At 35.8% G+C, this 26852-nt stretch overlaps 1 protein-coding gene across 2 annotated transcripts in view; it reads right to left on the minus strand.

Moving 5' to 3' along the window:
• ATAD5 (ATPase family AAA domain containing 5) overlaps positions 1–22953 on the minus strand; it is a 53759-nt gene extending 30806 nt beyond the window's left edge. Inside the window, exons 1-7 of one of the 2 annotated variants that reach the window (XM_073235120.1) lie at positions 22214–22953; positions 18006–19909; positions 17264–17363; positions 14552–14716; positions 12903–13029; positions 12284–12365; positions 5454–5638 (exon numbers count right to left, since the gene is read on the minus strand). In XM_073235120.1, the coding sequence (XP_073091221.1) occupies positions 5454–5638; positions 12284–12365; positions 12903–13029; positions 14552–14716; positions 17264–17363; positions 18006–19909; positions 22214–22279 (2629 nt within the window). In that variant the 5' untranslated portion in view covers positions 22280–22953. The remainder of the gene's footprint in view (positions 1–5453; positions 5639–12283; positions 12366–12902; positions 13030–14551; positions 14717–17263; positions 17364–18005; positions 19910–22213) is intronic. The other variant, XM_017677618.3, reaches the window with a different exon arrangement.
• Between the last annotated feature and the right edge of the window lie 3899 nt (positions 22954–26852).

The raw sequence follows: 26852 nt of genomic DNA on the forward strand, positions 1-26852 counted from the left end.
GACCCATCTATATGCTGCCTACAAGAGACTCACTTTTAACCCAAAGACATATACAAACTAAAAGTGAAGGGATGGAAAAAAATATTTCATGCAACTAATAGGGAGAAAAAAGCAGAAGTTGCAGTACTTATATCAAACAAAATAGACTTTTTTAAAACAAAGAAAGTCACAAGGGACAAAGAAGGACATTACATAATGATAAAGGGGTCAATCCAACAAGAAGACATAACCGTTTTAAATATCTATGTGACCAACACAGGAGCACCTACATATGTGAAACAAATACTAACAAAATTAAAAGGGGAAATAGAATGCAATGCATTCATTCTAGGAGACTTCAACACTCCACTCACTCTGAAGGACAGATCAACCAGACAGAAAATAAGTAAGGACACAGAGGCACTGAATAACACATTAGAACAGACGGACCTAACAGACATCTGCAGAACTGTACACCCAAGAGCAGCAGAATACATATTCTTTTCAAGTGCACATGGAACATTTTCAAGCATAGATCATATACTAGGCCACAAAAAGAGCCTTGGTAAATTCAAAAAGATTGAAAGTGTACCAACCAGTTTCTCAGACCACAAAGGTATGAAACTAGAAAGAAATTACGCAAAGAAAATGAAAAATCCCACAAACACATGGAGTCTTTACAACATGCTCCTAAATAACCGATGGATCAATGACCAAATAAAAACAGAGATCGAGCAATATATGGAGACAAATGACAACAATAATTCAACACTGCAAAATCTGTGGGAAGTAGTGAAGGCCGTGCTGAGAGGAAAGTATATTGCAATACAGGCCTACCACAGGAAAGAAGAACAATCCCATATGAGCAGTCTAAACTCACAATTAATGAAACTAGAAAAAGAAGAACAAAGGAGGCCCAAAGTCAGTAGAAGGAGGGACATCATAGAGATTAGAGTGGAAATAAATAAAATCGAGAAGAATAAAACAATAGAAAGAGTCAATGAAAGCAAGAGCTGGTTCTTCAAGAAAATAAACAAAATAGATAAAACTCTAGCCAGACTTATCAAGAAAAAAAGAGCATCTACACACATAAACAGAATCAGAAATGAGAAAGGAAAAATCACTATGGACACCACAGAAATACAAAGAATATGAGAGATTACTATGAAAAATTAAAGGCTAACAAACTCGATAACCTAGATGAAGTGGACAACTTTCTAGAAAAATACAACCTTCCAAGGCTGATCCAGAAAGAAACAGAAAATCCCAACAGGCCAATTACCCACAATGAAAATGAACTGGTAATCAAAAAACTACCTAAGAACAAAACTCCTGGACCAGATGGCTTCACTGCTGAATTTTATCAAACATTTAGTGAAGACCTAATACCCATCCTCCTTAAAGTTTTCCAAAGAGTAGAAGAGGAGGGAATACTTCCAAACTCATTCTATGAGGCCAGCATCACTCTAATACCAAAACCAGGAAAAGACAGCACAAAAAAAAGAAAATTACAGACCAGTATCCCTGATGAACATACATGCAAAAATACTCAACAAAATATTAGCAAACTGAATTCAAAAATACATCAAAAAGATCATCCATCATGATCAAGTAGGATTTATTCCAGGGATGGTACAACATTTGAAAATCCATCAACTTCATCCACCCCATCAACAAAAAAGACATAAATCACACGATCATCTCCATAGATGCTGAAAAAGCATTTGACAAAATTCAACATCAATTCATGATAAAAACTCTCAACAAAATGAGTATAGAGGGCAAGTACCTCAACATAATAAAGGCCATATATGACAAACCCACAGCCAACATTATTCTTAACAGCGAGAAGCTAAAAGCTTTTCCTTTATGATCAGGAACAAGACAAGGATGCCCACTCTCCCACTTCTATTCAACATAGTACTGGAGGTCCTAGCCAAGGCCATCAGACAACACAAAGAAATAAAAGGTATCCAGATTGCAAAGAAGAAGTTAAACTGTCCCTGTTGCAGATGACATGATATTGTACATAAAAAAAACCCTAAAGAATCCACTCCAAAACTACTAGGTCTGGTATGTGAATTCAGCAAAGGTGCAGGACACAAAAATTAATAAGCAGAAATCTGTGGCATTCCTATACACTAACAATGAACTAGCAGAAAGAGAAATCAGGAAAACAATTCTATTCACAGTTGCATCAAAAAGAATAAAATACCTAGGAATAAACCTAACCAAGGTTTATAAAGTATATAAACTTTATATAGTATATAGTATATAAAGACTTATACTCTGAAAACTACAAGACACTCATGAGAGAAATTAAAGAAGATACCAATAGATGGAAACACATCCCGTGCTCATGGATAGGAAGAATTAATATTGTCAAAATGGCCATCCTGCCCAAAGGAATCTACAGATTCAATGCAATTTCTATCAAAATACCAACAGCATTCTTCAACAAACTAGAGAAAATCATTCTAAAATTCATATGGAACCACAAAAGACCCCAAATAGCCAAAGCAATCCTGAGAAGGAAGAATAAAGCTGGGGGGATTATGCTCCCCAACTTCAAGCTCTACTACAAAGCCACAGTAATCAAGACAATTTGGTACTGGCGCAAGAACAGACCCATAGACCAATGGAACTGACTAGAGAGCCCAGATATAAACCCAACCATATACAGTCAATTAATATATGATAAATGAGTGATGGACAGACAATGGGGAAATGACAGCCTCTTCAACAGCTGGTTTTGGCAAAACTGGACAGCTACATCCAAGAGAATGAAACTGTATTACTGTTTAACCCCATATACAAAAGTAAACTCGAAATGGATCACAGACCTGAATGTAAGTCATGAAACCATAAAACTCTTAGAAGACAACATAGGCAAAAATCTCCTGAATATAAGCATGAGCAACTTCTTCCTGAACTCATCTCCTCAAGCAAGGGAAACAAAAGCAAAAATGAACTCCTGGGACTACATCAATCTAAAAAGTTCCTGAACGGCAAAGGACACCATCAACAAAACAAAAAGGCATCCTACAATATGGGAGAATATATGTGTAAATGACATATCCGACAAGGGGTTAACATCCAAAATATATAAAGAACTTACATGCTTCAACACCCAAAAAGCAAATAATCCAATTAACAACTGGGCAGAGGATATGAAGAGACAGTTCTTCAAAGAAGAAATTCTGATGGCCAACAGACACATGAAAAGATGCTCCACATCACTAATCACCAGGGAAATGCAAATTAAAATCACAATGAGATATCACATCACACCAGTTAGGATGGCCAGCATCGAAAAGTCTAAGAACAACAAATGCTGGTGAGGATGCTGAGCAAGGGGAACCCTCCTACACTGCTTGTGGGAATATAAGCTAGTTCAACCATTGTGGAAAGCAATATGGAGGTTCCTCAAAAAACTCAAAATAGAAATACCATTTGACCCAAGAATCCCACTCCTTGGAATTTACCCTAAGAATACAACTTCTCAGATTTCAAAAAGACATATGCACCCCTATGTTTACTGTAGCACTTTTTACAATAGCCAAGATATGGAAGCAACCTAAGTGTCCATCAGTAGATGAATGGATAAAGAAGAGGTGGTACATATACACAATGGAATACTATTCGGCCGTAAGAAGGAAACAAATCCTACCATCTGCAACAACATGGATGGAGCTGGAGGATATTATGCTCAGTGAAATAAGCCAGGCAGAGAAAGACAAGTGCCAAATGATTTCCCTCATTTGTGGAGTATAACATGAAGCAAAACTGAAGGAACAAAATAGCAGCAGATTCAGACTCCAAGAATGAACTAGTGGTTACCAAAGGGGAGGGCGGGTGAGAAGGGAGGGAGGGAGAAGAGGATTGAGGGGCATTATGTTTAGTTCACATGGTGTGGGGGGATCACAGGAAAAAACAGTGTAGCACAGAAAAGGCAAATAGTGAATCTGTGGCATCTTACTACATTGATGGACAGAGACTGCACTGGGGTATGATTGGGGACTTGATAATATGGGTAAATGTAGTAACCACATTGGTTTTCCATGTGAAACTTTTGTAAGAGTGTATATCAATAATACCTTCATAAAAATAAATAATAATAAAAAAAGAAAAGCATAACTAATTTCTATACTGGAACATACTATCACAAAATGCTATATAAAACTGAACAGTGGAAAACAAAGCCTTCATCAACTGAATGACCAGTGACAGAGCTGGGAAAAAAGGGTCAAATGGTATTTCTATTTTGAGTTTTTTGAGGAACCTCCATATTGCTTTCCACAATGGTTGAACTAGCTTACATTCCCACCAGCAGTGTAGGAGGGTTCCCCTTGCTCAGCATCCTTGCCAGCATTTGTTGTTCTTAGTCTTTTCGATGCTCTCTCAGCTTTAACCAACTTGCATAATTTCATATTACTTCTAATATTTAAAAATATTTAAGAATAATAAACTCACCATCATCTTTTTGTTGTACATGAATGACTCTCTGGAAACTGGTACTCACTGCATTATACACATCTAAGGCAGCTAATAAGTAGAATACTATTAGAAAGACTGGCTGGGTAGTTTCCCATACAAAAGAGAGACTGAACAAAACTCAGAAAGTATCGAAATCAGAAGCACAGAAGTTACAGAAAGGAGAAGAGAACACAGGTACCTTTAACAAGTAGAGGGAGTGCACAAAACCAAACCACAAAGCCAACTGGGAAAAACACAACTCTTTTTGTGCTTACCAAAAACCTCTAGGTAGGACCAATGACAAAGATGCAGGCTGTACACATGCTAAGTAATTAAAAACTATGTAAGTAAAATAAGATTGTGGTTGCTATAGCATTTGAGTCCAAATACAACTGGATTGTGATCAGGCTAATCCCACAAAAGAAGAGGCTGGTGGAAGGAGCTCCCTCTGGTGCATGGTGCTTGTGAGAAAAGGGTGAACTGGAGCAGTGAAACACTGCTACTTGTTACCTATTCCAGGAGACCGTGAAGAGGTACTAAACAGGAAGAGCTGTCGGAAAGAGGGTAGATTTCCCTTGATCATTCACCAGAAAACTGGAAAGGACAGGGCTGGAGCTCCTGAGAAATTCTTAGGGTGACCTGCTCACACACAGGGTTTGGGTGTGAAGTGAATTGCCTTCCTTTTATAACATGGTGCCTCTCTGGAGAACACTCACTTAAGGACCCACACATGGCCTGCTCTCCCCTAGCATAAGGGGTTAGTAACAGCTATGATGCTGTGGGCTCTCCTCCCCCAAACACTCTACCCTCAGTTAAGTAAGTCTAAAGCTGAAGAAGAGAGATAAAACACACTTTAAATCCCCACTATTTAAAATGGGAATCCCATACTTTAAAATCCCCATCAGAATTAAACTTAAACCTTAGTCTCAGCTTAAACCAACTTGCATAATTTCATATTACTTCTAATATTTAAAAATATTTAAGAATAATAAACTCACCATCATCTTTTTGTTGTACATGAATGACTCGCTGGAAACTGGTACTCACTGCATTATACACATCTAAGGCAGCAGCTTTCTTCGCAATTTGTCGTTTCAACAGATCTGGTAAACCACTCATTAGAAAGTCACGCTTTGCTTTAAATTGCACATCACAACCCTGACACTTTTCAGGTGTATCTTGACTTTTAAAAAAGTAATGTGAAAAAGGAAAGCTAAAGTTATAAACACTCAAAGAAATAAACTATGTGTAAAATAAATACATTTTAATTTCATTTGAGAAAATTTAATCAGCCACCTGTGATGGTAGCTGGTCAAATTCTTTTTTGCTTATCATAAAAATGAGTCTATGAGGGTTAAGAAGTTACATAAAAATAAGTATATATAGAAAAAAATGGCCTGAAGGACATCCACCAAAATGTTAACAGAGGCTATTTTTAAGTGGTAGGTAAGTTTTTCCATCTTGTTTTTTTAAACAAACAGACAAAAACATGTATTTATATTATAACCAGAAAATAAAATCAGTGCCATATTTCAAAAAATTTTCATATAAGAACTTCTAATATAATATTATTTCTAATATAATAGCAAGAACATTAAGGCCCTTGTAGATGTCTCAGTTTTACTTGACTTATCTTCATACTGCTAATCATCAGAACCTTGACTTCAGTGGGAGGAAGGTAAGGGGATAGAGGAAGATGGAATGCTGGAGTGAAGAATGAGGGATAGAGTGTGGTGGTGGTGCATCACAGTTTATGTACCCTTTTTAGCCTGCCATATATAGTGTGACAATTGTAATATTCTGTATAAACAAGAAGTGGGTTAGTAATTAAAAAGAGGCTACAAAAACTTCTACTTCCCTTTTCCTTTCCTGTTTGAGAGAAATGAGGGAAAAGATGAGATCTAAGGTCACACTGGAGGGATTAATCTTAGAAGAGAGGAGATGCATTTTTTTTAACTGTTAATTGGAGGGAAGAAGGCAAAGATGGTAAGTATATTTTACATATTTTATATATACTATATAATACATATTATATACACAGAACTAGCTTTGGATGTGTGTTTGTGGGTATGCGTATACATATATGAATTTTAGCTTTACCTGCTGAGAAGGCCTGGAAGCACTGACACGTCAGGATCAATGAGTAAAATAAGCACCTAGATCCTGGTTTCTAAATACCATCCTTCACTAAAAGGAACCAGGGCCTCTTGGAGAAGAGGCTGACTACAGAAGTGGGGCAGGACAAATAAAAGATGAGCCTGAAACATCTTACGGTTCCAGAAAGTAAGAAATGTTCCTTAAATGATGTGGATGTGTCAAAGGGACACAGAAACCAAGCTAAAGAGCTACCACTGGCTAAATTAGAATAATTTAATCATCAAAATAAATAATTGGTGGATTAAAACCCAGTGAATAAAATAGGAATTCATAAGTAATGAATAACTAGAGATAAATGAGAGGTGAAGCAAAAGCACTTCCTTATAGCAGCCAGCTGAAAAATGGAGAAAGAATGACTGCAACAGATAATCACCATTTGACAATGACCAGAGTGTGGTTAATCCTGGTGGGTGTCGTCAACGTTAAGGCTAATAATTGGAAGCCTCATAAGGAATAAGATATTGGCTCTATTTTATAAAACGTTCCCATGGAACACAAATCAATTTCATAAGGAAAAGGTTGAATTTAAGGTGGAGAAATCTCGCAGATACCAACATGTCCAGCTGACCAAGGTCAGCATCACCAGTGGTGAGATGGGTCGATGTCAGAGCTGCTCTTCATGTGTTGCAGTGAGAACAGAGCAGAGCACTGTTTCCATGGTAATCCTGGTTATAAGGTATGACCTGAGTATCTTCACAAGGAAATACCAGACAGACTCAGGTGATCATCCTATAGCACGTAAGGTCTGCACTCTTCAATAAAAACAGTCTATGACATGGGAGACCTCGCTGAAGGGGATATGGAAGTTCTTTGTACTTCTGGCAACTTTTCTTAAAGTTATTTCAACATAACTTATTATAAAAATTCTATCATGGTATATAGATTTAGGAACAGAAGAATAACTCTAAGAAATCTAAGTATAAATAGTCCAAAATAGCAAATTTATTCCTTGAAACAATTCTTATGGGTAAAGCAAATGTAAGTAAGATAATAGCATTAAGTGAGTTGGCAGACTGTGAGATCCATAGGTTAAAAAATATTCTATTTCTATATACTAGAAATCAACAACTGTAAAATAAAATTGAGCCATTCAAAATATCATCAAATGCATGAAATACTTAAAGATAAATTTGACACATATTCAAAACCTCTACATTGAAAACCACAAAACACTGGTAAGAAAAACTTGAAGATATATACCATATTCTTGGATCAGAAGACTCAGTATTGTTATGGTATTGGTACATTCCAAATCAATTTATAAACTTAACATGATCATCACCAAAATCTCAGCAGACTTCTACATGAATGTCCATAACAGTTTTATTCACAATAGCTTAAAACTGAAAACAAACCAAATGTCCTTCAATATGTGAACAGACAAGAAGTGGTATATCCATACAATGGAATGCTACCTGGCAAAAATAAAATAATGAACCACTATTCTGTTTAACAACATGGATAAAGCTCAAAATCATCATGCTGAATGAAAGAAGCCAGATTAAAAAAATATACCATATGATTTAACTAATATAGAACTCCAGAAAATGCAAATTAATATGCAGAAGAGATCAGTATCTAAAGCTGAGACTAGAAGGATTGCACTGCAAATAGCATGAAGTCTTTTGGAGGGTGAGAGAAATAAAGAAGTATCTTTATTGTAGTGGAGATGGTTTCACAGTATATTCAACTGAAAAAACTCACCAAATTACACACTTTAAATAGTTCTTTGTACATAAATTGTACGTAGGTAAGGTTTAAAAACTAAACAATTTAAAAAAGAAAAACCCACAATGACATATCCAAAACCTATCAGAATGGCTAAAATCAAAAAGTCAGAAAATGCCAAGTATTGGCAAGGATGTGCAGCAATTAAGAGTTGCTGGTGGGAGTATAAGATGGAACAACCACTTGGGAAAAGTTTGGCAGATTTTAATAATGTTAAATATTAACCTACCTAATGACAGAGCAATTTTACCTCTAGGTGTTTACCCAAGAGAAATGAAAACACTTGTCCACACATGTGTATAGAATGTTCACAGCACCCTTAGTAATAATGGTCAAATATCAGAAACAACCCAAACGGCCATCAATGGATAAACAGATTGTGGCATATTCATAAAAGGAATAATATTCAGCAATAAAAAGAACAGACTAATGGTACATTATCTTCACTGAAAGAAGCCAGAGACAAATGCATACCTTCTGTATGCTTTCATTTCTTTGCAATTCTAGGAAAGGCAAATAAATTTATGTCAACAGAAAGCAGATCAGAGGTTGTACGGGCTTGGGAGTAGGGGCAGGGATTAACTGCAAAAGCCAACTTTTGCAAGGAACTTTTCTGAGTGTAATGAAAATGTTCTTTATATTTATTGTGGTGGTGATTACACTCATGTGTATAGTTGCTAAACCTCAAACTGTATTTAATATTGGTGCATATGACTGTGTGTACATTACACCCAAATAAAGTTGGTTTTTTTAAAAAATTTATACTAAGCAAAAGCAATTAGACACAAAATACATATATAAAGTTTATGTGAAGTTCTAAAACACACAAAACTAATCCATGACAATAGAAATCAGAACACAAGTAACCTTTTGTTACGGTGGTGAGGTAGGGATAACAGAAAAAGAATAACCTTTTGGGTACAAAAGGAAGATGCTGTATATTGATATGTTACCTTTATCCAATCTGTATGTTTAAGATTGTGCATTTAACAAAACAAATGAAAGAGAAACAGACTCAAAGACACAGTAAACAAACTGTTCCTTATGAGAGGGGGAGACAGCAAATGAAATAGATGAAAAGGATTAAGAGGTACAAACTATCAGGTATATGTCAGTCATGGTGATGTAATGTACAGCATAGGAAATATAGTTAATAATACTGTAATAACTCTGTATGAGGACAAATGGTACCTAGACTTATTGCGGGGTCCATTTAGTAATGTATAGAAGTATTCATCTCTATGATATACATCTGAAACTAATAGGATATTTCAATTATAGTTCAATTTAAAAAGATTTGTGTATTTAATATGTAATTATACCTTAATAAAATTGAAACAGAAAAAAAAAAATCTGAACCCATGTTGTTCCTAAACCTAGTCTTCTTCCATCATGCCATCCACACCCTCATCCCCCAGACCTAATTAATCATCAAGGGTTTTTAAATTTATCTCCCAAATTTTTTCATACATCATCTCCAATACTGAGCTCACACTTTCACCACCTTACACCTGGACTCCTGTATCTACTCCAATCCATCCTCCAATTCCATTCTTTATATAATAACCCAGCAACCAGCAGTCAGATTAAACATTCAAAATCCACACAGTAATCAAAACAATTTGGCACTGGCACAAGAACAGATCCACAGATCAATGGAACAGAATAGAGAGCCCAGATATAAACCCACACATATATGGCAAACTAATATATGATAAAGGAGCCATAGATATACAATGGGGAAATGACAGCCTCTTCAACAACTAGTGTTGGCAAAACTGGACAGCTACATATAAGAGAATGAAACTGGATTACTGTCTAATCCCATACACAAAAGTAAACTTGAAATGGATCAAAGACCTGAATGTAAGTCATGAAACCATAAAACTCTTAGAAGACAACATAGGCAAAAATCTCTTGAATATAAATACGAGCAAATTTTTCTTGAACACATCTCCTCGGGCAAGGGTAACAAAAGCAAAAATGAACAAATGGGACTGCATCAAACTAAAAACTTCTGTACAGCAAAGGACACCATCAGCAGAACAAAAAGGCATCCTACAGTATGGGAGAATATATTTGTAAATGACATATCCGACAAGGGGTTACATCCAAAATATATAAAGAGCTTACATGCCTCAACACCCAAAAAGCAAATAATCCAATTAAAAAATGGGTGGAGAATCTGAACAGACACTTCTCCAAAGAAGAAATTCTGATAGCCACCAGGCACATGAAAAGATGCTCCACATTGTTAATTATCAGGCAAATGCAAATTAAAACCACAATGAGATATCACCTCACACAAGTTAGGATGGCCAATATCCAAAAGACAAGGAACAACAAATGCTGGTGAGGATGCAGAGAAAGAGGAACCCTCCTACACTGTTGATGGGAATGTAAGTTAGTTTAACTATTGTGGAAAGCAGTATGGAGGTTACTCAAAAAACTAAAAATAGAAATACCATTTGATATAGAAATTCCACTCCTAGGAATTTACCCAAAGAAAGCAAGATCCCTGATTCAAAAAGACATATGCTCCCCTATGTTTAGCTCAGCACTATTTACAATAGCCAAGATATAGAAGCAACCTAAATGTGTATCAGTAGATGAATAAAGAAGATGTGGTACATATACACAATGGAATATTATTCAGCCATAAGAAGAAAACAAATCCTACCATTTGCAATAACATGGATGGAGCTAGAGGGTATTCTGCTCAGAAATAAGCCAGGCAGTGAAAGACAAGTACTAAATGATTTCACTTATATGTGGAGTATAACAACAAAGCAAAACTGAAGGAACAAAATCGCAGCAGACTTACAGACTCCAAGAAGGGACTAGTGATTACCAAAGGGAAGGGGTTGGGGAGGGTGGATGATGAGGGAGGGAGAAGGGGATTAAGGGGCATTATGATCAGTACACATAATGTAGGGGGTTCACGGGGAAGGCAGCATAGCATGAAGAAGACAAGTAGTGACTCTATAACACCTTCTAAGCTGATGGACAGTGACTGCAATGGGGTGTGTGGGGGATTTGATAATATGGGTGAATGTTGTAAAAACCTTCATAAGATTGTATGTATACCTTATGATCAATGATACCTTAATAAAAAAAACAGAAAAAAAAAAATCCAAATGTTTATGTCCACACTCATGTATAAAACCCTGGATTGTTTCTAATTGCTCTTAGCATAATGACAAAATTCTTTCACATGGCCAAAGGCCTGCATGGCTGGCATCTACCTCTCCAGCTTAATCTTGCACTCCTCTCACCCTTGCTCTCTAGGCTCAAATCACATTGGCATTCTTTAAACCTTTTCTATTTACTGTGTTCCTTCAAGCTACAGGGACTCTGCCCAGACTGTTCCCTGTGGCTGGAACACTGTTCCTTCCCCTGATGAACTCCAGCTCATCCTCCAGTTCAGTTGTCACTGCCTCAGCAAAGCTTTTCTTGACCAGACCAAATCTACTTAATATAAATTTTAACAGAACTTTGTACCTTTCCTTCTTAGCACAACTGCCAATCATTTATTGGCCCAGTTACGAACACTGTCTTTCCTCTAGAGTGAGCCTCATGAGGAAGGGAATGTATCTTGTTTTGTTCCCTATGATACTTTTAGTACCAAAACAGTGCCTGATATAGTATATGTATTTAAATATTGACTGAATTAACTTCACAATTAGTTTTTTGATATTTTTGGTTTGTTTGTTTATTTTCCCATTTTTTGGCTAGAGATGGCCAAATGTTTGTATAAGACTAAGATCTTCAAATTGCAGTTGCCGCACTGTCAGTAGTCATCTTTTAAAACAGATTTATTCAAATGATAAAGCTCAATAATTTACATGTTCTCTCATCAAAGTAATAAACACGTGCATCAAAGATTAATACAAGATACATTCCAGAAGATATTTTGGCATTTAAAAATTTGTATTGGACTGACCTGCTTTCATCAAAACCAAAGATAGAATCAGGTGTTTTTTGAGTCTTTCTGGTAAGAAATAAAGGAGCGACTTTCATTTTACCTTAGAAAAATAAATACTTAGGTTAATATCAAAGTTTATCATCCCCACTTACCCCTATCTACTTTCAAAATTATATCTCTATCTTTTCAAAGTTTTAAAACATTAACTTTTTAATTTTTTAACCAAAAAATTTCTATGTAATGATCTGATCTCTCAATATCAATGTCAGAATCTCCTGGGGAACTTTCTTTTGTTTAACTACAGATTCCCACAACCCACTCTGAAGATTCTTAGTCAGTATGTCTAGGGAAGAACCTAAAGATTTAAAATTTTTTTTTAATTTACCCAAATGATTTTGATAATAAATCAGGTTTGGGAAAACATAACTGAAGCTAAATATATACACAGAAATGCAGTAACTTAAAATATGCTCAGTTACTCACTATACTACAACTTTACTTACTAAAATAAAAATATGTAATACAATTAAAAGTTTACATTTTATAAAGAGATTAAATTAAAATAAGATCATTCAGCAGAATATAATCCCCTCTAGACATTCTAATGTTCATCATAACTGTTATCAAATCTGATTACCAGGTTCATTTTTAGTAGTCTTGTTTAGTTTTTTTCCTAGCACATCATTCAGACACTGAAGTTTATTCTGATTTTTCTCAGGATGCTTTAAAGAAGGAGGATTTGGATCTATTATTATTACAGAGTCCTAAGACAGAATAAGAAAAAAAATATTTTAGTATGTCATACAACTAATGTTAAATTTTCAAAAAGATTAGTGCTAAATGCCAGATAAATGATTACATCAGCATCTCCCCTACATCTGACACTGAGTGATACAGACACTGAGTGATACAGAAAACATATGAATAGCAATAGCTAGTGCTTATATCATTCAAGTTCATGTGATCAAAGAGTAGATTTATTATGACCATGTGCTTTTTTTTTTTTTTAAGAAGCAATTAATAGACTATATTCCACATAAAAGAATCAGTATGACCAAGCCATAAAAATTCTGGCTATACCCTCTTAGAACTATACATTCTAGAAATGTATTAGATGAAGTCTGATGTGTTTTCATGTTGCCAGCATATATTTATTGAGCATCCACTATGTGTCAGCAATATAGCAGGTACTGGAAATATAAAATGAAGAGATGGCTGATTCAATGTTAAACTGGGATTTAGTGGACAGAGGGAAGGCTAGTCCATGAGTAGACAATTTAGTTAAAATATAGTATGGTGAAAGCAATATTGACTAAAATACAAAAAAAGTTAAAGTACATATAGGGAAGGAAACTATTTGTCTAAAAGCATCAGCAAAGCTTTCCAGAGGAGGTAGTACAATGTTCATAGCATTATTCATAATAGCCGAAAAGTGGAAACAATGCAGTGTCCATGAACTGATAAATGGATAAATAAAATATGGCATATCAATACAATAGAGCACTATCTGACAATAAAAAGAAATGAAAATACTGATGCTACAACATGGATGAACCTTTAAAACATGCTAAGAAGCCAGAAACAAAGGACCATATATTATATGATACTATTTATATTAAATGCCCAGAATAGGCAAATCTATACATAGAGAAACTGATTAGTGGTTGGCTGGGGCTGCAGTAAGGGAGAGTGGAGGTGACAGCTAAGGGGAATTGGGGTTCCTTTTGTGGTAATAAAATGTTCTAAATTGATTGTGGCGATGGATGCACAACTCGGGAATATACTAAAAGCCACTGAACGGTATGCTTTAAATGGTGAATTGTATGGTATGTGAATTATCTCTCTATAATAAAGTTGTTTTACACACAAAAAAAGAGGTGGTAGCGTTTGGCAAGGTCTTAAAAGTTTGAGCAGGAATTCCTCAAGTAGAAGAGAGTACCTGAAATGTACATTTCAAGCTGAGACTACCAACTGAGAAAAGCAAAAATTGCACCATTTGCGGAGAAATGAATAATTTAGTGTGACTAGAGCAGTCTTGTATATGAGGAAGGGGACTGTTTTGAGGAAAGGGAAGAGTTAGTTGAGACTATGAAGGATCTCGAATGACTTGAAAAGTATTCAGACTGTATTCTGTGAGCCAAAGGCTTTTAAAACAAAACTGAAAATTATATTCTATCACCTCAAGACTATCTTACAATTCTACTTTATAATTTTATAATGGTTTCCTTCTCCCACTCCAAACAGAATAGGGCAGAATTTACACCAATAAATATATGTAATACTTACTTCTGTGTCTGACAAGTTCTTCCTTTCAGGAAGCATCTGATGTCTAGATGAACGCCTTAAGGGTGTCACTATTTCTTCAACAGCTTTTGACTTACTAATGTGTAAAGCTTTTGCTTTTTCAATCAATTGTTTTGCTTTTGATATAGTTTTTGAAGCACTGCTTGCCTAAATAAAAATTTGAAATATTAGTTGAGGCCAGTGGCAAACATTTTATATTTAATAACAGAAAAACAAAAACAGAAAGGCAAAACTTTGGAGATAGTTAAAAGATCAGCAGTTGCCAGGAGTCAAGGAGGAAGGGGGTGAATAGGCAGAGTACACTACTCTTTTATGGGTATGTGAGGTATGAAACTACTCTTTTATGATGCATTTATAATGGTAGACACATGTCATTATACATTTGTCTGAACCCACAGAATATACAACACCAAGAATGAGCCCTAATGTAAACTATGGACTCTGGATGATAACGATGTGTCAATGTAGATTCATCAACAGTAAAAAATGTGCTATCTGGTATTGATAGTGAGGGAGGCTATGCATGTGTAGGTGCAGGGGGCACATGGGAAATCTCTGCACCTTCCATTAAATTTTGCTATGCACCTAAACTGCTCTAAAAAATAAAGTCCATTAAAATATATATATATATACATATATATATATATATAATAGAGAAACATAATCACAATGAATATAGACAAATAAATGTTATTCAAATCTTACCAAGGAAATTAAAATGTCTAGTTGTACTTGGTTTGCCTTTCTTACTTGAAATTTATTCAGCTAAATATAATTACATTCGTGAAAAACACAACATGTATGCTATACATATTAGAATTGGTGGTTATTTCCCCACTATCTTTGTGCAGCTTCTTTGATTTTAGTTCCCTTTAGGCTAACTCCTTTGGAGAGGGGTTGAAAAGTGCCCTAGATAAGAATAAAGTCTGGCCTTCAGGCCTGGCTCTGCCTGTGACATGTAAATGATCTTGTGCATTTAAATGTAATTTTCCAGAAAATGTGCTTTCCATATTTGGAGTTCTACAGGTTTTTGTTTGGATGAAAAACAAACAGCAAGCAAGCTGCAGTTGACATTGTATGATCCCTTTTTAAAATGACATGTATCTAGTTAAGGAAAGGAAAGTATCTGAAAGGATAAACACTCAACTCTTAAAAGTGAGTTACCCTTAGAAAGTAGGATTGAGAAGATGAAAAAAGTTTTCACTTTTAATTTTACACATTTGTTTTTTAAACAAATGTTTGCTGCTTTTTAAAACCTTTAAAAACCATTAAAAGAGAATAGGCATGAAAATTCAAAATACATGTAAGAAGGTTAGGAATGTTAAGGGTTTGCTTCAACAGTAGTAGTGATAGGTTCTTTTGCTAGCAAAATTTTCGGCAGGCTGATGAAACTTACGGTTACATTAGTATTAAAAATAAACCACCTAAATTAACTTAATCATTGAAACAAACTGTTAGAGACAAGAGGTATTTCGGTGAATGTGTGAAAAAAAATACCACATATATTTTGGCAAATAATTCTGACTTATTTGAAATCTGCTTTTTTCTAATAGTTATTTTTCTAATAAAAGTTTTTAAAAGTTCTTATTTTAGGAAAACAGAGAAATATAATTAAAATAAACCATATCACCTCAAAAATATAGTCATTTTTCAACACCCTGCTTTCTGACCTGGCCCCCTGTCCTCACAACTCTTGCTTGTTTATTATTGACTATATCAGGACCTTGGGTCCTGATAGCTTCCTATTTATTAGCCTTTATTTCCCCCAACTCAGCTTATATTCCACTGTACATCACTTCAACCACTCTTAAAAATGTTCTCACCACTTTTGGCCCAGCTGTCCTTTAAAACAGAGTCAAACATTTACTTTATGAGATGAATGATATAAGTACTAAGTATAGTACCTGGAATGTAATAAGCAGGCAAAAAATTGACGGCTGTTAAATAAAAACAAGAAATTACCAACTTTTTGTAGCAGTGGTTTTCACCCAAGGAGTCTATCAGAATAACCCTCACGGCTTTTTCAAAACACACATAACCGTACCTACTTACACTGTACAGAATCCAGTTCTTTCACAGACGAGAAAGGCAGTTTTGCAAAAACAACAAACTATTTTTATGTATCCTACACCTCTCCTTTTAGTGTAGTGGTTTTCATCTGGGGATCATTTTTTTCCTCCAAGGACTATTTGGCAACGTCTGGAGACATTTTTGATTGTCCTAAGGAAACTGGAACATTACTGGCATCTTACAGGTGAAGCCAGGGTTACTGCTAAGTACCCTAAAATGCGCAACAGTCCCTTGCAACACAGAATTATCCAGCCCAAAATGTCTACGACACCAGCATTGATAGATTCTGGCCTTTTAGCCTTGAAATCTATAGAAATAAACCAAAAACGCAGCCAGGACCTATAAGCAACCTTAAGGAAAATGATTGGAGTGGGACTCTAAGAAAACTTTTTCTAAGTATATGATATTGTCCTTATCAGCTGCTTTCACCTCACAGTAAGGTATGTTGCTCTCTTAATAAACTAATTAGAGGAATGACATAATAGTAAAAAATAAGAAGATTATAGTTAACACCACCAATCTATAAAACATATGAATCTTCTTTTTATAATGTATTGCTTCTAATGCTAGTTTTGATTTAAGAAATAGAATACCACTTATAGGACTCCCTAATATTTCAATTACCTTTTTTTTAGTCTGGGAAGTAGAATCTCTACCAGATCCTTCAGATTTCCCAGATCTTTTCTTAGATTTTTTGGGAGTACTAATTTTGGTGAATTTCATTCTGAAAAGAAAAGATATTCAGAAACAATTTCATGACTCTAATGTGATTATAAACAATTTCAATCAAATACAGAAAATAACCAACTAGAGCTCCAATTTTTGGATGGACAGAAAACAAAAAAAAAAATAAAAACGCTCCCCACCCTCCGAACTACTGAATCAAAAATAAGCCAAACTCAGTGTTAAAGGCTTAGAAAATATAAACTATTTTCTTTTGGAAATCATAAGCTTTATGAAAAATTAGCTCCTAACACCACTTTTGTATTAGCTAGAACAAGCATGCAAGTATATCCCTCATAGTATATGGCTCAGTTTACCCAATAAATAAAGTTCTGTAATTCTTCAATCTTATGTTTGTTAAAAGCACAGAATTCATAGTTGAAGGATATTTTCCCAGGAATTAGCAACTGTGATGAATAAGAGTTTAGAACTCATCTAAAATATATCTAGAATTCTTCTGAAATCATGCCTAACTTTAAATTAAATGTGGGAAATAAAGCAGAATTTTTTAAATCCTGTTTTTTTCTTACAAATTAGCTGCGTTCTAGAAATAAAGATACTTTCCAACACTTGAAGTATTTTCCTGCTAAGCCAGTAATATACACAGAATGCTTAGAACTTCAGAACAATAAAAGAACTTTACCTAATAGGGCTTTCTGAATCAGAGGGTATTGTTATTAATTCTGCTGTATATAAGCTGTGTTTTTCTGATAAACTGGCTGCTTTTGGAGTGGAAGCTTTCACTGGACTATCATCTTGTGCATCTTCAGAATCAATACCTCTAATGATTACTGTAGTAAGCATGCTGCTATTTCTTACAGATCTTTTGGTTGATTTGGGTGTAGAAACATTTACCAAGCTGTCTTCAGTTTCAGCTTTAGAGTGTATAATCTTGTCTTTAACTGGTATGCTGATTTTTCTTGAAGACTTGTTATATGGAGAGGAAATCTTTAGAGGGTTACCATTTATCTCTTCACAAACAAAGCTTTCACTGTAAAATATGTTATTTTTGGAAACTTCTGTTTTCTTTTGTCTTAAACTCATTCTAAGCCCATTTTGATTTTGTTTATCTATATAGGAAGAAGTTGTTTCTTTCTTTTGAGCATTTCCTTTTTTATTCTCACCTGCAGTAGCACCACTATCTAACATTTTCTTATCCTTTTTCTTTAGCTTTTTACTTTTCTCCTTAGGAAAACTTCTTTTATCAGTGTGTGACTGTGAACTGTCATTATTTGAAACCATTTGGATATTGGGATTTTCCATAGTTTTAGAATTGTCTCTTCCTTCCTCATTTAAAGATTTTTCACTGAGCTCTTTCTGCTTATTAGAAGACTTTTTTACTACATTTTTCAGTGCCTCTGATGCTGGCTGTCTGAATGCTTTCATAAACTGTTGTCTTTCCTCTAGAGTGCATTTTGGCTTCACAGATTCAGAACTTCCAGCTTCCAAAACTGCTAATTCTAATTCTTCCTCCTGTATAACAACATTAGATTTTCTTTTCTGAATTGTCTGTTCATTCTCAGGATCAGATAAACTATTTTCCATTTCTAACTGCTTTTGTTTTAAGAAAATTGAGGGTATTTTCCCTGTCTTTTTTGGGGGGATAGGGTGAACTTGTGCAAGAACAGTAACTGTCTTAAAGTGTACCTGTTGGGAAATTCCACAGGTTTCTGTGTCACTTATATAACCACCGTTGACTGTATCTTGAACAGTTTCAGAAGGCATACAAATTGACATTGTGCAGTCTGGTATCTGTTCCATTTTATTTTCCTTGTGACTTTTCAAAAATTCCTCATATGAGACAGTTACTGTACTATCATTGAACTGGTTTGTTTTAGTTATATTAGCTCTAGAGTCATGATTTGGAGTACTCTCTATTTCATTAGTTAGGAGAGACATTATCTGTTTACTATCTTTACCATCTTTAAGGATATTTAGTTCCTTTGCCAAGGGTAAACTTTCAGATAGATCTATTGTATCTCTGTGCTTCCTTTTCCTCAATTTTCTACAGTCATTTTTTGTGGTCCCTTGTTTAGGATTTACTTTCTTAGAACTTTTTTTGAAGGTCACAGTGCTAGACTGTTTTTTGATATCTTGAATACTTTCCGCAAGTACTTCTACATGCTTCTTGTACAGTAAAATGGAATTACTACTTTCCACAAAATCATTACTTAGACTAGATTTTTCTTTGCTATCATCACTATTAATTTGAATTGGAGATTGGTTTTCAGTTTTAATATTACTTAGTTGATGAGATAAATTAACTCTTGTTCTTCTCTTCTTAAACTCAGTATTTGAAAACATTTCCAAAGATGTTTTACAGATTTTGCCACTGTCAGCAGGCAATGGCTCAGTTGACTTGAACTTGCATTCTTTTGCTGACTGCATCTTCTCATTTGTGGGTGAAGTCTTTCTAAAATAATGCAGAATATTACTGGATTTTGGTGGAGAGAAAACCCTGTCTCTAGTCTTCCCTATTGGTGATAAATATTTTGTAATAGTTTTGCAGGAAGATCTGTCATCATCTTTCCTTCGTTTTTTGCATGTCTATCAATTAAAAGAAGGGGAAAAAAAGCACTTATTTCAAGCAAAATAATACAAAGCAAACATTTTAAAGATGGATCTAATATCTTACATAATTGGATAAAAAAAAAGGAAGGCTCCTTGGGTGACAAGCATGATACATTAGAAAGAATAAGAGCTTTAAACTATATTCAAGTCTCAATGTAACATCAAATTATACACCTATAATTTGTACACTCTACTATCTATATCCTTCAATAAAAAGTCTCAAGGCTGCTATACTTAACTTGAAAATGTGTTAATTTCTATTGGCCTCTGTTTACTCTATAACCTTTGATACCACCCACCCACAAAATTTATAATGAATGCATTACATAAAATTATGTGAAGTCTGATGGCATGGTAGGGACTTAAAAAATATTAATTCCATTCCCTTTTTACTTTATCAGTTAAAAATAAATTATTTTAATTATTTCTAAGAAACAGGTACATAGCAAATAAGCCTAGGAATCCAAAATTTACTAATCAAGTAAAAATTATGGTGAAGGACACTTACCACAAATAAAACAGTTTTATTTCCAGTTTTAATTTGCTATAAAAACAATTACTACCTGCCTCCTACATTATTTATTATCTTCACAATATCAAGTTGACTATAGCTAAAAAGTTGTATTTTTGTTGGTCCTAAGTTAGTAACTTACATAATAGAAAAAGCTTGTTACAAAACACTCCATTAGTTTTTTCTGATTTTACTTCCCTCAGTTCATTTGTTAGAACAAACTTGCCAAAATAACAAGGGAACTTTTAAAAAGATAAGTAATGAATAGAGCAATTATAATTCTAGAAAATTAAAACAAATTATAAAGCTATCATAATTAAAAGCATAGTAGTGATTCAGGAATATGAAGGCAATTTAATGGAACAGATTAAAAAACAAGAAAAAGACAGAGGTATGTAATTAAGAATTTGGTATACGATAGCAGTAGCATTCAAGTTAGTGGGCAAAGAAGGTTAACAAATGGTAGTGGGACAAATTTCTAACCATATGGATAAATATGAGGCAAAATAAATTACATATTATTTGTATGTTAAAATGAAATGGAAAATGTATTAGAAGAAAATGCTAATGAGTTCTTAGTATGTACTATTATTACCCTGAGATGGTGGAAGTACTATACCACAATTCTCTGGAGTCAGGCAGATTTAAGTTCAAGTGCTGGCTCTGAATCTACTAGGTGGGACCTTAAGTAAATTACTTTCAACTCTCTAATTTGCTTTTCTGACCTAGTTTAATTTAATCTATTTTAAATTAATTGTTAACCTCTCATCTGTAGAATACAGATAAAAATACCTCATCATTGGGTTGATATTAAATAAAATACTGTGCATAAAAAGCCTTTACCCTTACAAATACCAAACGGTAAGTCTCATTACTATGAAATAGGGTCTCTAAGCAGAGCACCAAAAGCAGAAACTTTAACAAAAACGATTTATTAAAACTGACCATACAAAAAGCAAGAGCTTGTGTAATTCAAACACCTGAGACAAGCTAAAAGCAACTGCCTTGATTCAGCAAACAAATATTAGCATTAACAACTAATAGCAATTAGACAAAAACTTCTCAATTCTAAAAAGTAAGAATCCCAGTTAAATATGCAAACATACATCTTAGCTCACTGCAGGGACACCAGTGTGCATACTTCAGTTGCTAGCTTGAGAGGAAAAGGTATAAAAATTTAGCAACTACCTACTTGAAGATGCTACTCCACTATTTTACGGAATTAGAATCTCTTTATTAACGACTGCTTAGTGCATTTCACTGAAACTCGATGAACACATAACAACAGCACTGCCATGCTTGAACTCCTAACTGCAGTATCTTAAGCTTTGGAGCCCTGAGAAACTGACTTTTTAATTAAGTACCTTTTTGATTCCTGTACTGACAATCTAATTGGTATCCTAGAACAAGACGATGGACAGACTAATTGAACTTAAAGATTCTTTTCAACGATAAAGTTCCATGATCCCTTCTCATAAACCAAGACTTGATCCTGGGATCCCCCATGACATTTCACACGTCTAAAACATCAAGTTCCACAAACATTTCAGGATCTGGAAACTGGCCGAGGTATCTTAAATCCTGACTTTCCTGGCATCGCAAACATCTCATAATCCCTATCATGACTTTTAAGAAACAACACACTCCAGCAGTTGTTCCACACCATGTTACAACCGTAAGGCCACATCACGTCCCTCCTTTCCCATCATAGATCCTAAATAGGGATCACTTTTCGCCTACTACCAACAGACGGAGTTCCTCAAGCTCACCTCAATCTCGTAGTCCTTCACCACAGGGGCTGCAGCTGCCGCCGCCATGGCCAGTACCCCCACCATGCTCTTTGCTTCCCTGAATCCAGTCTCCTAGGACCTTGCGTGGCCCGGCCCGGCCTGCCTGGAAGCCATGAAGGCGGCCGGCTCCTACTGCAGCGAGGAGCTGGGCCGCGGGTCAGTCTCGGACTCCCCCGCGTCCACCTGCCCGGGGAAGTGGCGGAGCCTGGGCCCAGCTCAACCCAGTCGAATGCGAGAACAGGCGGTAAGAAAGCGCAGGCAGCGAGGACCCTGGGGCGCGAACCCTGAGTGCGAGTTGCCCCTGAAGCGGGGGCTCTAGACTGAGGGCTCGGGACCAGCCAGGGTCCAGGCCGGGAAACCAGGCCGAACACAACTAGGTCTGCGGGCTTTGCAAGGAGCTCTTGTCAGTTGGGTTTTCGCGCCGACAGGAGCGCAGGGGGTGGAGCTTAGGGTTGCTTCCGGACGCCGCGCGGACGGTGAGCGGAGATGGCCAAAATACTTCTTTAGCGGAATTGCAAGGTTGGTTAGTTCTACCGTGGAATTTTAAATTGGCCGGGCTTTTGGAGATTCTAACTTCACACTCCCAGTTTCACGAATGAAGTTGTGACTTTACCAAAGTCCGTTGGCGGCTTAATCAAAATCATAGTCTTTTGACGCCGCAGGCCAGCCCCTATTTAAAATAAGAAATTTGAAAAACACAGAAAAGGAAATGAATGATTATATTCCTCCCATACGGAATAAATGTTATTTTGTCAAGCGTCCTACTTCGAGATATGCCCATTCGGGAGTCCAAGATTTAGATTTTTTTACCCTTAATGGCGCTAAGAAGGCATTTTTTTCTCCCATTTAGTCTTCGCGAGCAACTAGGAACCCAAGGTCATCGCCTCAGCTGCTTGGCGTGTGTTGTCAGCAGTACCAGGGTATACCGGAAGTTTGCTGGTTTGTAGTGATGATAATCTCACACATCATTTGCATTGTTTTCGTGGATTGATTGTGGTTTTATCTTTTTCTTTTTTCACATTAAAGTTGAAATTCATAAATATCAAGTATGTTTATTTTTTAATATTAGTACCTAGTTTTAGCTGCACGGTACGTAAAAGCTGAAACAGCAGAAAAAAGGATATCAAATAACGGGAAGCCACCTTGTTAGGTGGGGTTATGCAAAATAATTTTAACTATTGACGTAATTGAGTCCATCTTTATAATATCTGCTATTGTCTTGACAACTTAAAGGGTATAAATTTCTCCAATAAAATTAGCGGGAATTACTTTTTTCTTTGAAAATTATTAGTCCTGGATAAGGTTTTTCACGCAAGGAGACTGCAGTACCTTTAGTCTTCTAAGTATGTACTGTTTTGTTGTTTGAGTTTATTTTTTAGTAACTCAGGTGGTGTAAGAACACTGCCAGAGAGGACAAGAGGCAGGGGAGGATTAGAGGAGGAGGGGTGGGAAGAGGAGGGCTTGCAGAGCTAGAGGAGGAGGAAGGGAGGCAGAAGAAGAGGAAAAGGAGTAGAAATAAATGAGAAAATTACAGATAAAACTGAAAGTCTCCTTGACCTCCACCAGCAAATTCAGCCTCTTCCTCTTTGCCTCAGCGGTAGACAATATTACTTTTTTGGTGGATGGCACTGTAGCCTTTTCTGTATTTTTACAAACATTTATGTACCCACAGAAAAATATTTAGTTTTCTATTTATTTACATAAAAGGTAACACTGTAAATATAACTCAGCAATTTGCTTTGTTCATTCATCATTGTTTTACAGCTATCCATGATAAATGTCTATCTGATTCATTCCCATTCCATTCTTGGGTTCTGTGATTCTGCTACTCTTTTTTTCCTCAAGTTTTCCTTTGTTACTTACACTCCACATATGAGTGAAATCATTTGGTACTTGTCTTTCTCCTCCTGGCTTATTTCACTGAGCGTAATACCCTTTAGCTTCATCCACGTTGTTGCGAATAGTAGGATCTGTTTTTTTCTTATGGCTGAGTAATATTCCATTGTGTATATGTACTACATCTTCTTTATCCATTCATCTACTGATGGACACTTAGGTTGCTTCCATATCTTGGCTATTGTAAATTGTGCTGCGATAAACATAGGGGTGCATCTGTCTTTTTCAAACTGGAGTGCTGCATTCTTAGGGTAAATTCCTAGAAGTGGAATTCCTGGGTCAAATGGTATTTCTATTTTGAGCATTCTGAGGAACCTCCATACTGCTTTCCACAATGGTTGAACTAATTTACATTCCCACCAGCAGTGCAGGAGGGTTCCCCTTTCTCCACAACCTCGCCAACATTTGTTGTTGTTTGTCTTTTCGATGATGGCTATCCTTACTGGTGTGAGGTGATATCTCACTGTGGTTTTAATTTGCATTTCTCTGATGATTAGCGATGTGGAGCATCTTTTCATGTGCCTGTTGGCCGTCTGGATTTCTTCTTTAGAGAACTGTCTATTCAGCTCCTCTGCCCATTTTTTAATTGGATTATTTGCTTTTTGTTTGTTGAGGTGTGTGAGCTCTTTATATATTTTGGATGTCAATCCTTTATCAGATCTGTCATTTATGAATATATTCTCCCATACTGTAGGATACCTTTTTGTTCTATTGATGTTGTTCTTTGCTGTAAAGAAGCTTTTCAGTTTGATATAGGACCACTTGTTCATTTTTGCCTTTGTTTCACTTGCCCGGGGAGATATGTTCATGAAGAAGTCACTCATGTTTATGTCCATGAGATTTTTGCCTAGGTTTTAAGAGTTTTATGGTTTCATGACTTACATTCAGGTCTCTGGTTCATTTCGAATTTACTTTTGTGTATGGGGTTACACAGTGATCCAGTTTCATTCTCTTACATGTAGCTGTCCAGTTTTGCCAGTACCATCTGTTGAAGAGACTGTCATTTCCCCATTGTATGTCCATGGCTCCTTTATCATACATAAACTGACCATAAATGTTTGGGTTAATGTCTGGAGTCTCTATTCTGTTCCACTGGTCTGTGCCTCTGTTCTTGTGCCAGTACCAAATTCTCTTGATTACTGTGGCTTTGTAGTAGACCTTGAAGTTGGGAAGCGAGATCCCCCCTACTTTATTCTTCTTTCTAAGGATTGCTTTGGCTATTCGGGGTCTTTGGCGGTTCCATATGAATTTTTGAACTATTTGTTCCAGTTTGTTGAAGAAAGCTGTTGGTAATTTGATAGGGATTGCATTGAATCTGTATATTGCTCTGGTCAGGATGGCCATATTGAGGATATTAAGTCTTCCTAGCCAGGAGCACGGGATGAGTTTCATTTGTTAGTGTCCTCTTTAATTTCTCTTAAGAGTGTCTTGTAGTTTTCAGGGTATAGGTCTTTCACTTCCTTGGTTAGGTTTAGTCCTAGGTATTTTATTCTTTTTGATGCTATTGTGAATGGAATTCTTTTCCTGATTTCTCTTCCTATTAGTTCATTGTTAGTGTATAGGAAAGCTACAGATTTCTGTGTGTTAATTTGTATCCTGCAACTTTGCCGAATTCCGATATTAGTTCTAGTAGTTTTGCAGTGGAGTCTTTAGGGTTTTTTATGTACAATATCATGTCATCTGCCAATAGTGACAGTTTGACTTCTTCTTTACCAGTCTGGATTCCTTGCATTTCTTTGTTTTGTACGATGGAAAGTTTTCTCAGAGGAAAAACTTTCAGCCTCTTGCTGTTCAGTATGTTAGCTATGGGTTTATCATATATGGCCTTTATTATGTTGAGGTACGTGCCCTCTATGCCCATTTTGTTGAGAGTTTTTATCATGAATGGATGTTGAATTTTGTCGAATGCTTTTTCAGCATCTATGGAGATGATCGTGTGATTTTTGTCCCTTTTGTTAATGTGGTGGATGATGTTGATGGATTTTCGAATTTTGTACTATCCTTGCATCCCTGGGATGAATTCCACTTGGTCATGGTGTATGATCCTCTTGATGTATTTTTGAATTCGGTTTTCTAATATTTTGTTGAGTATTTCTGCATCTACATTCATCAGGGATATTGGTCTGTAGTTTTCTTTTTGGTGGGGTCTTTGCCTGGTTTTGGTATTAGGGTGATGTTGGCTTCATAGAATGAGTTTGGGAGTATTCCCTCCTCTTCTATTTTTTGGAAAACTCTAAGGAGAATGGATGTTATGTCTTCTCTGTATGTCTGATAAAATTACGAGGTAAATCCATCTGACCCGGGGGTTTTGTTCTTGGGTAGTTTTTTGATTGCCGATTCAATTTCGTTGCTGGTAATTGGTCTGTTTAGATTTTCTGTTTCTTTCTTGGCCAGTCTTGGAAGGTTGTATTTTTCTAGAAAGTTGTCCATTTCTCCTAGGTTTTCCAGCTTGTTAGCATATAGGTTTTCATAGTATTCTCTAATAATTCTTTGTATTTCTGTTGGGTCCGTCATGATATTTCCTTTCTCACTTCTGATTCTGTTGATGTGTGTTGACTCTCTTTTTTCTCTTAATAAGTCTGGCTAGAGGCTTATCTATTTTGTTTATTTTCTCGAAGAACCACCTCTTGGTTTCATTGATTTTTGCTATTGTTTTATTCTTCTCAATTTTATTTATTTCTTCTCTGATCTTTATTATGTCCCTCTGTCTGCTGACCTTAGG

This window comes from Manis javanica, chromosome 4, assembly GCF_040802235.1.
Source record: "Manis javanica isolate MJ-LG chromosome 4, MJ_LKY, whole genome shotgun sequence".
NCBI lineage: Eukaryota > Metazoa > Chordata > Mammalia > Pholidota > Manidae > Manis > Manis javanica.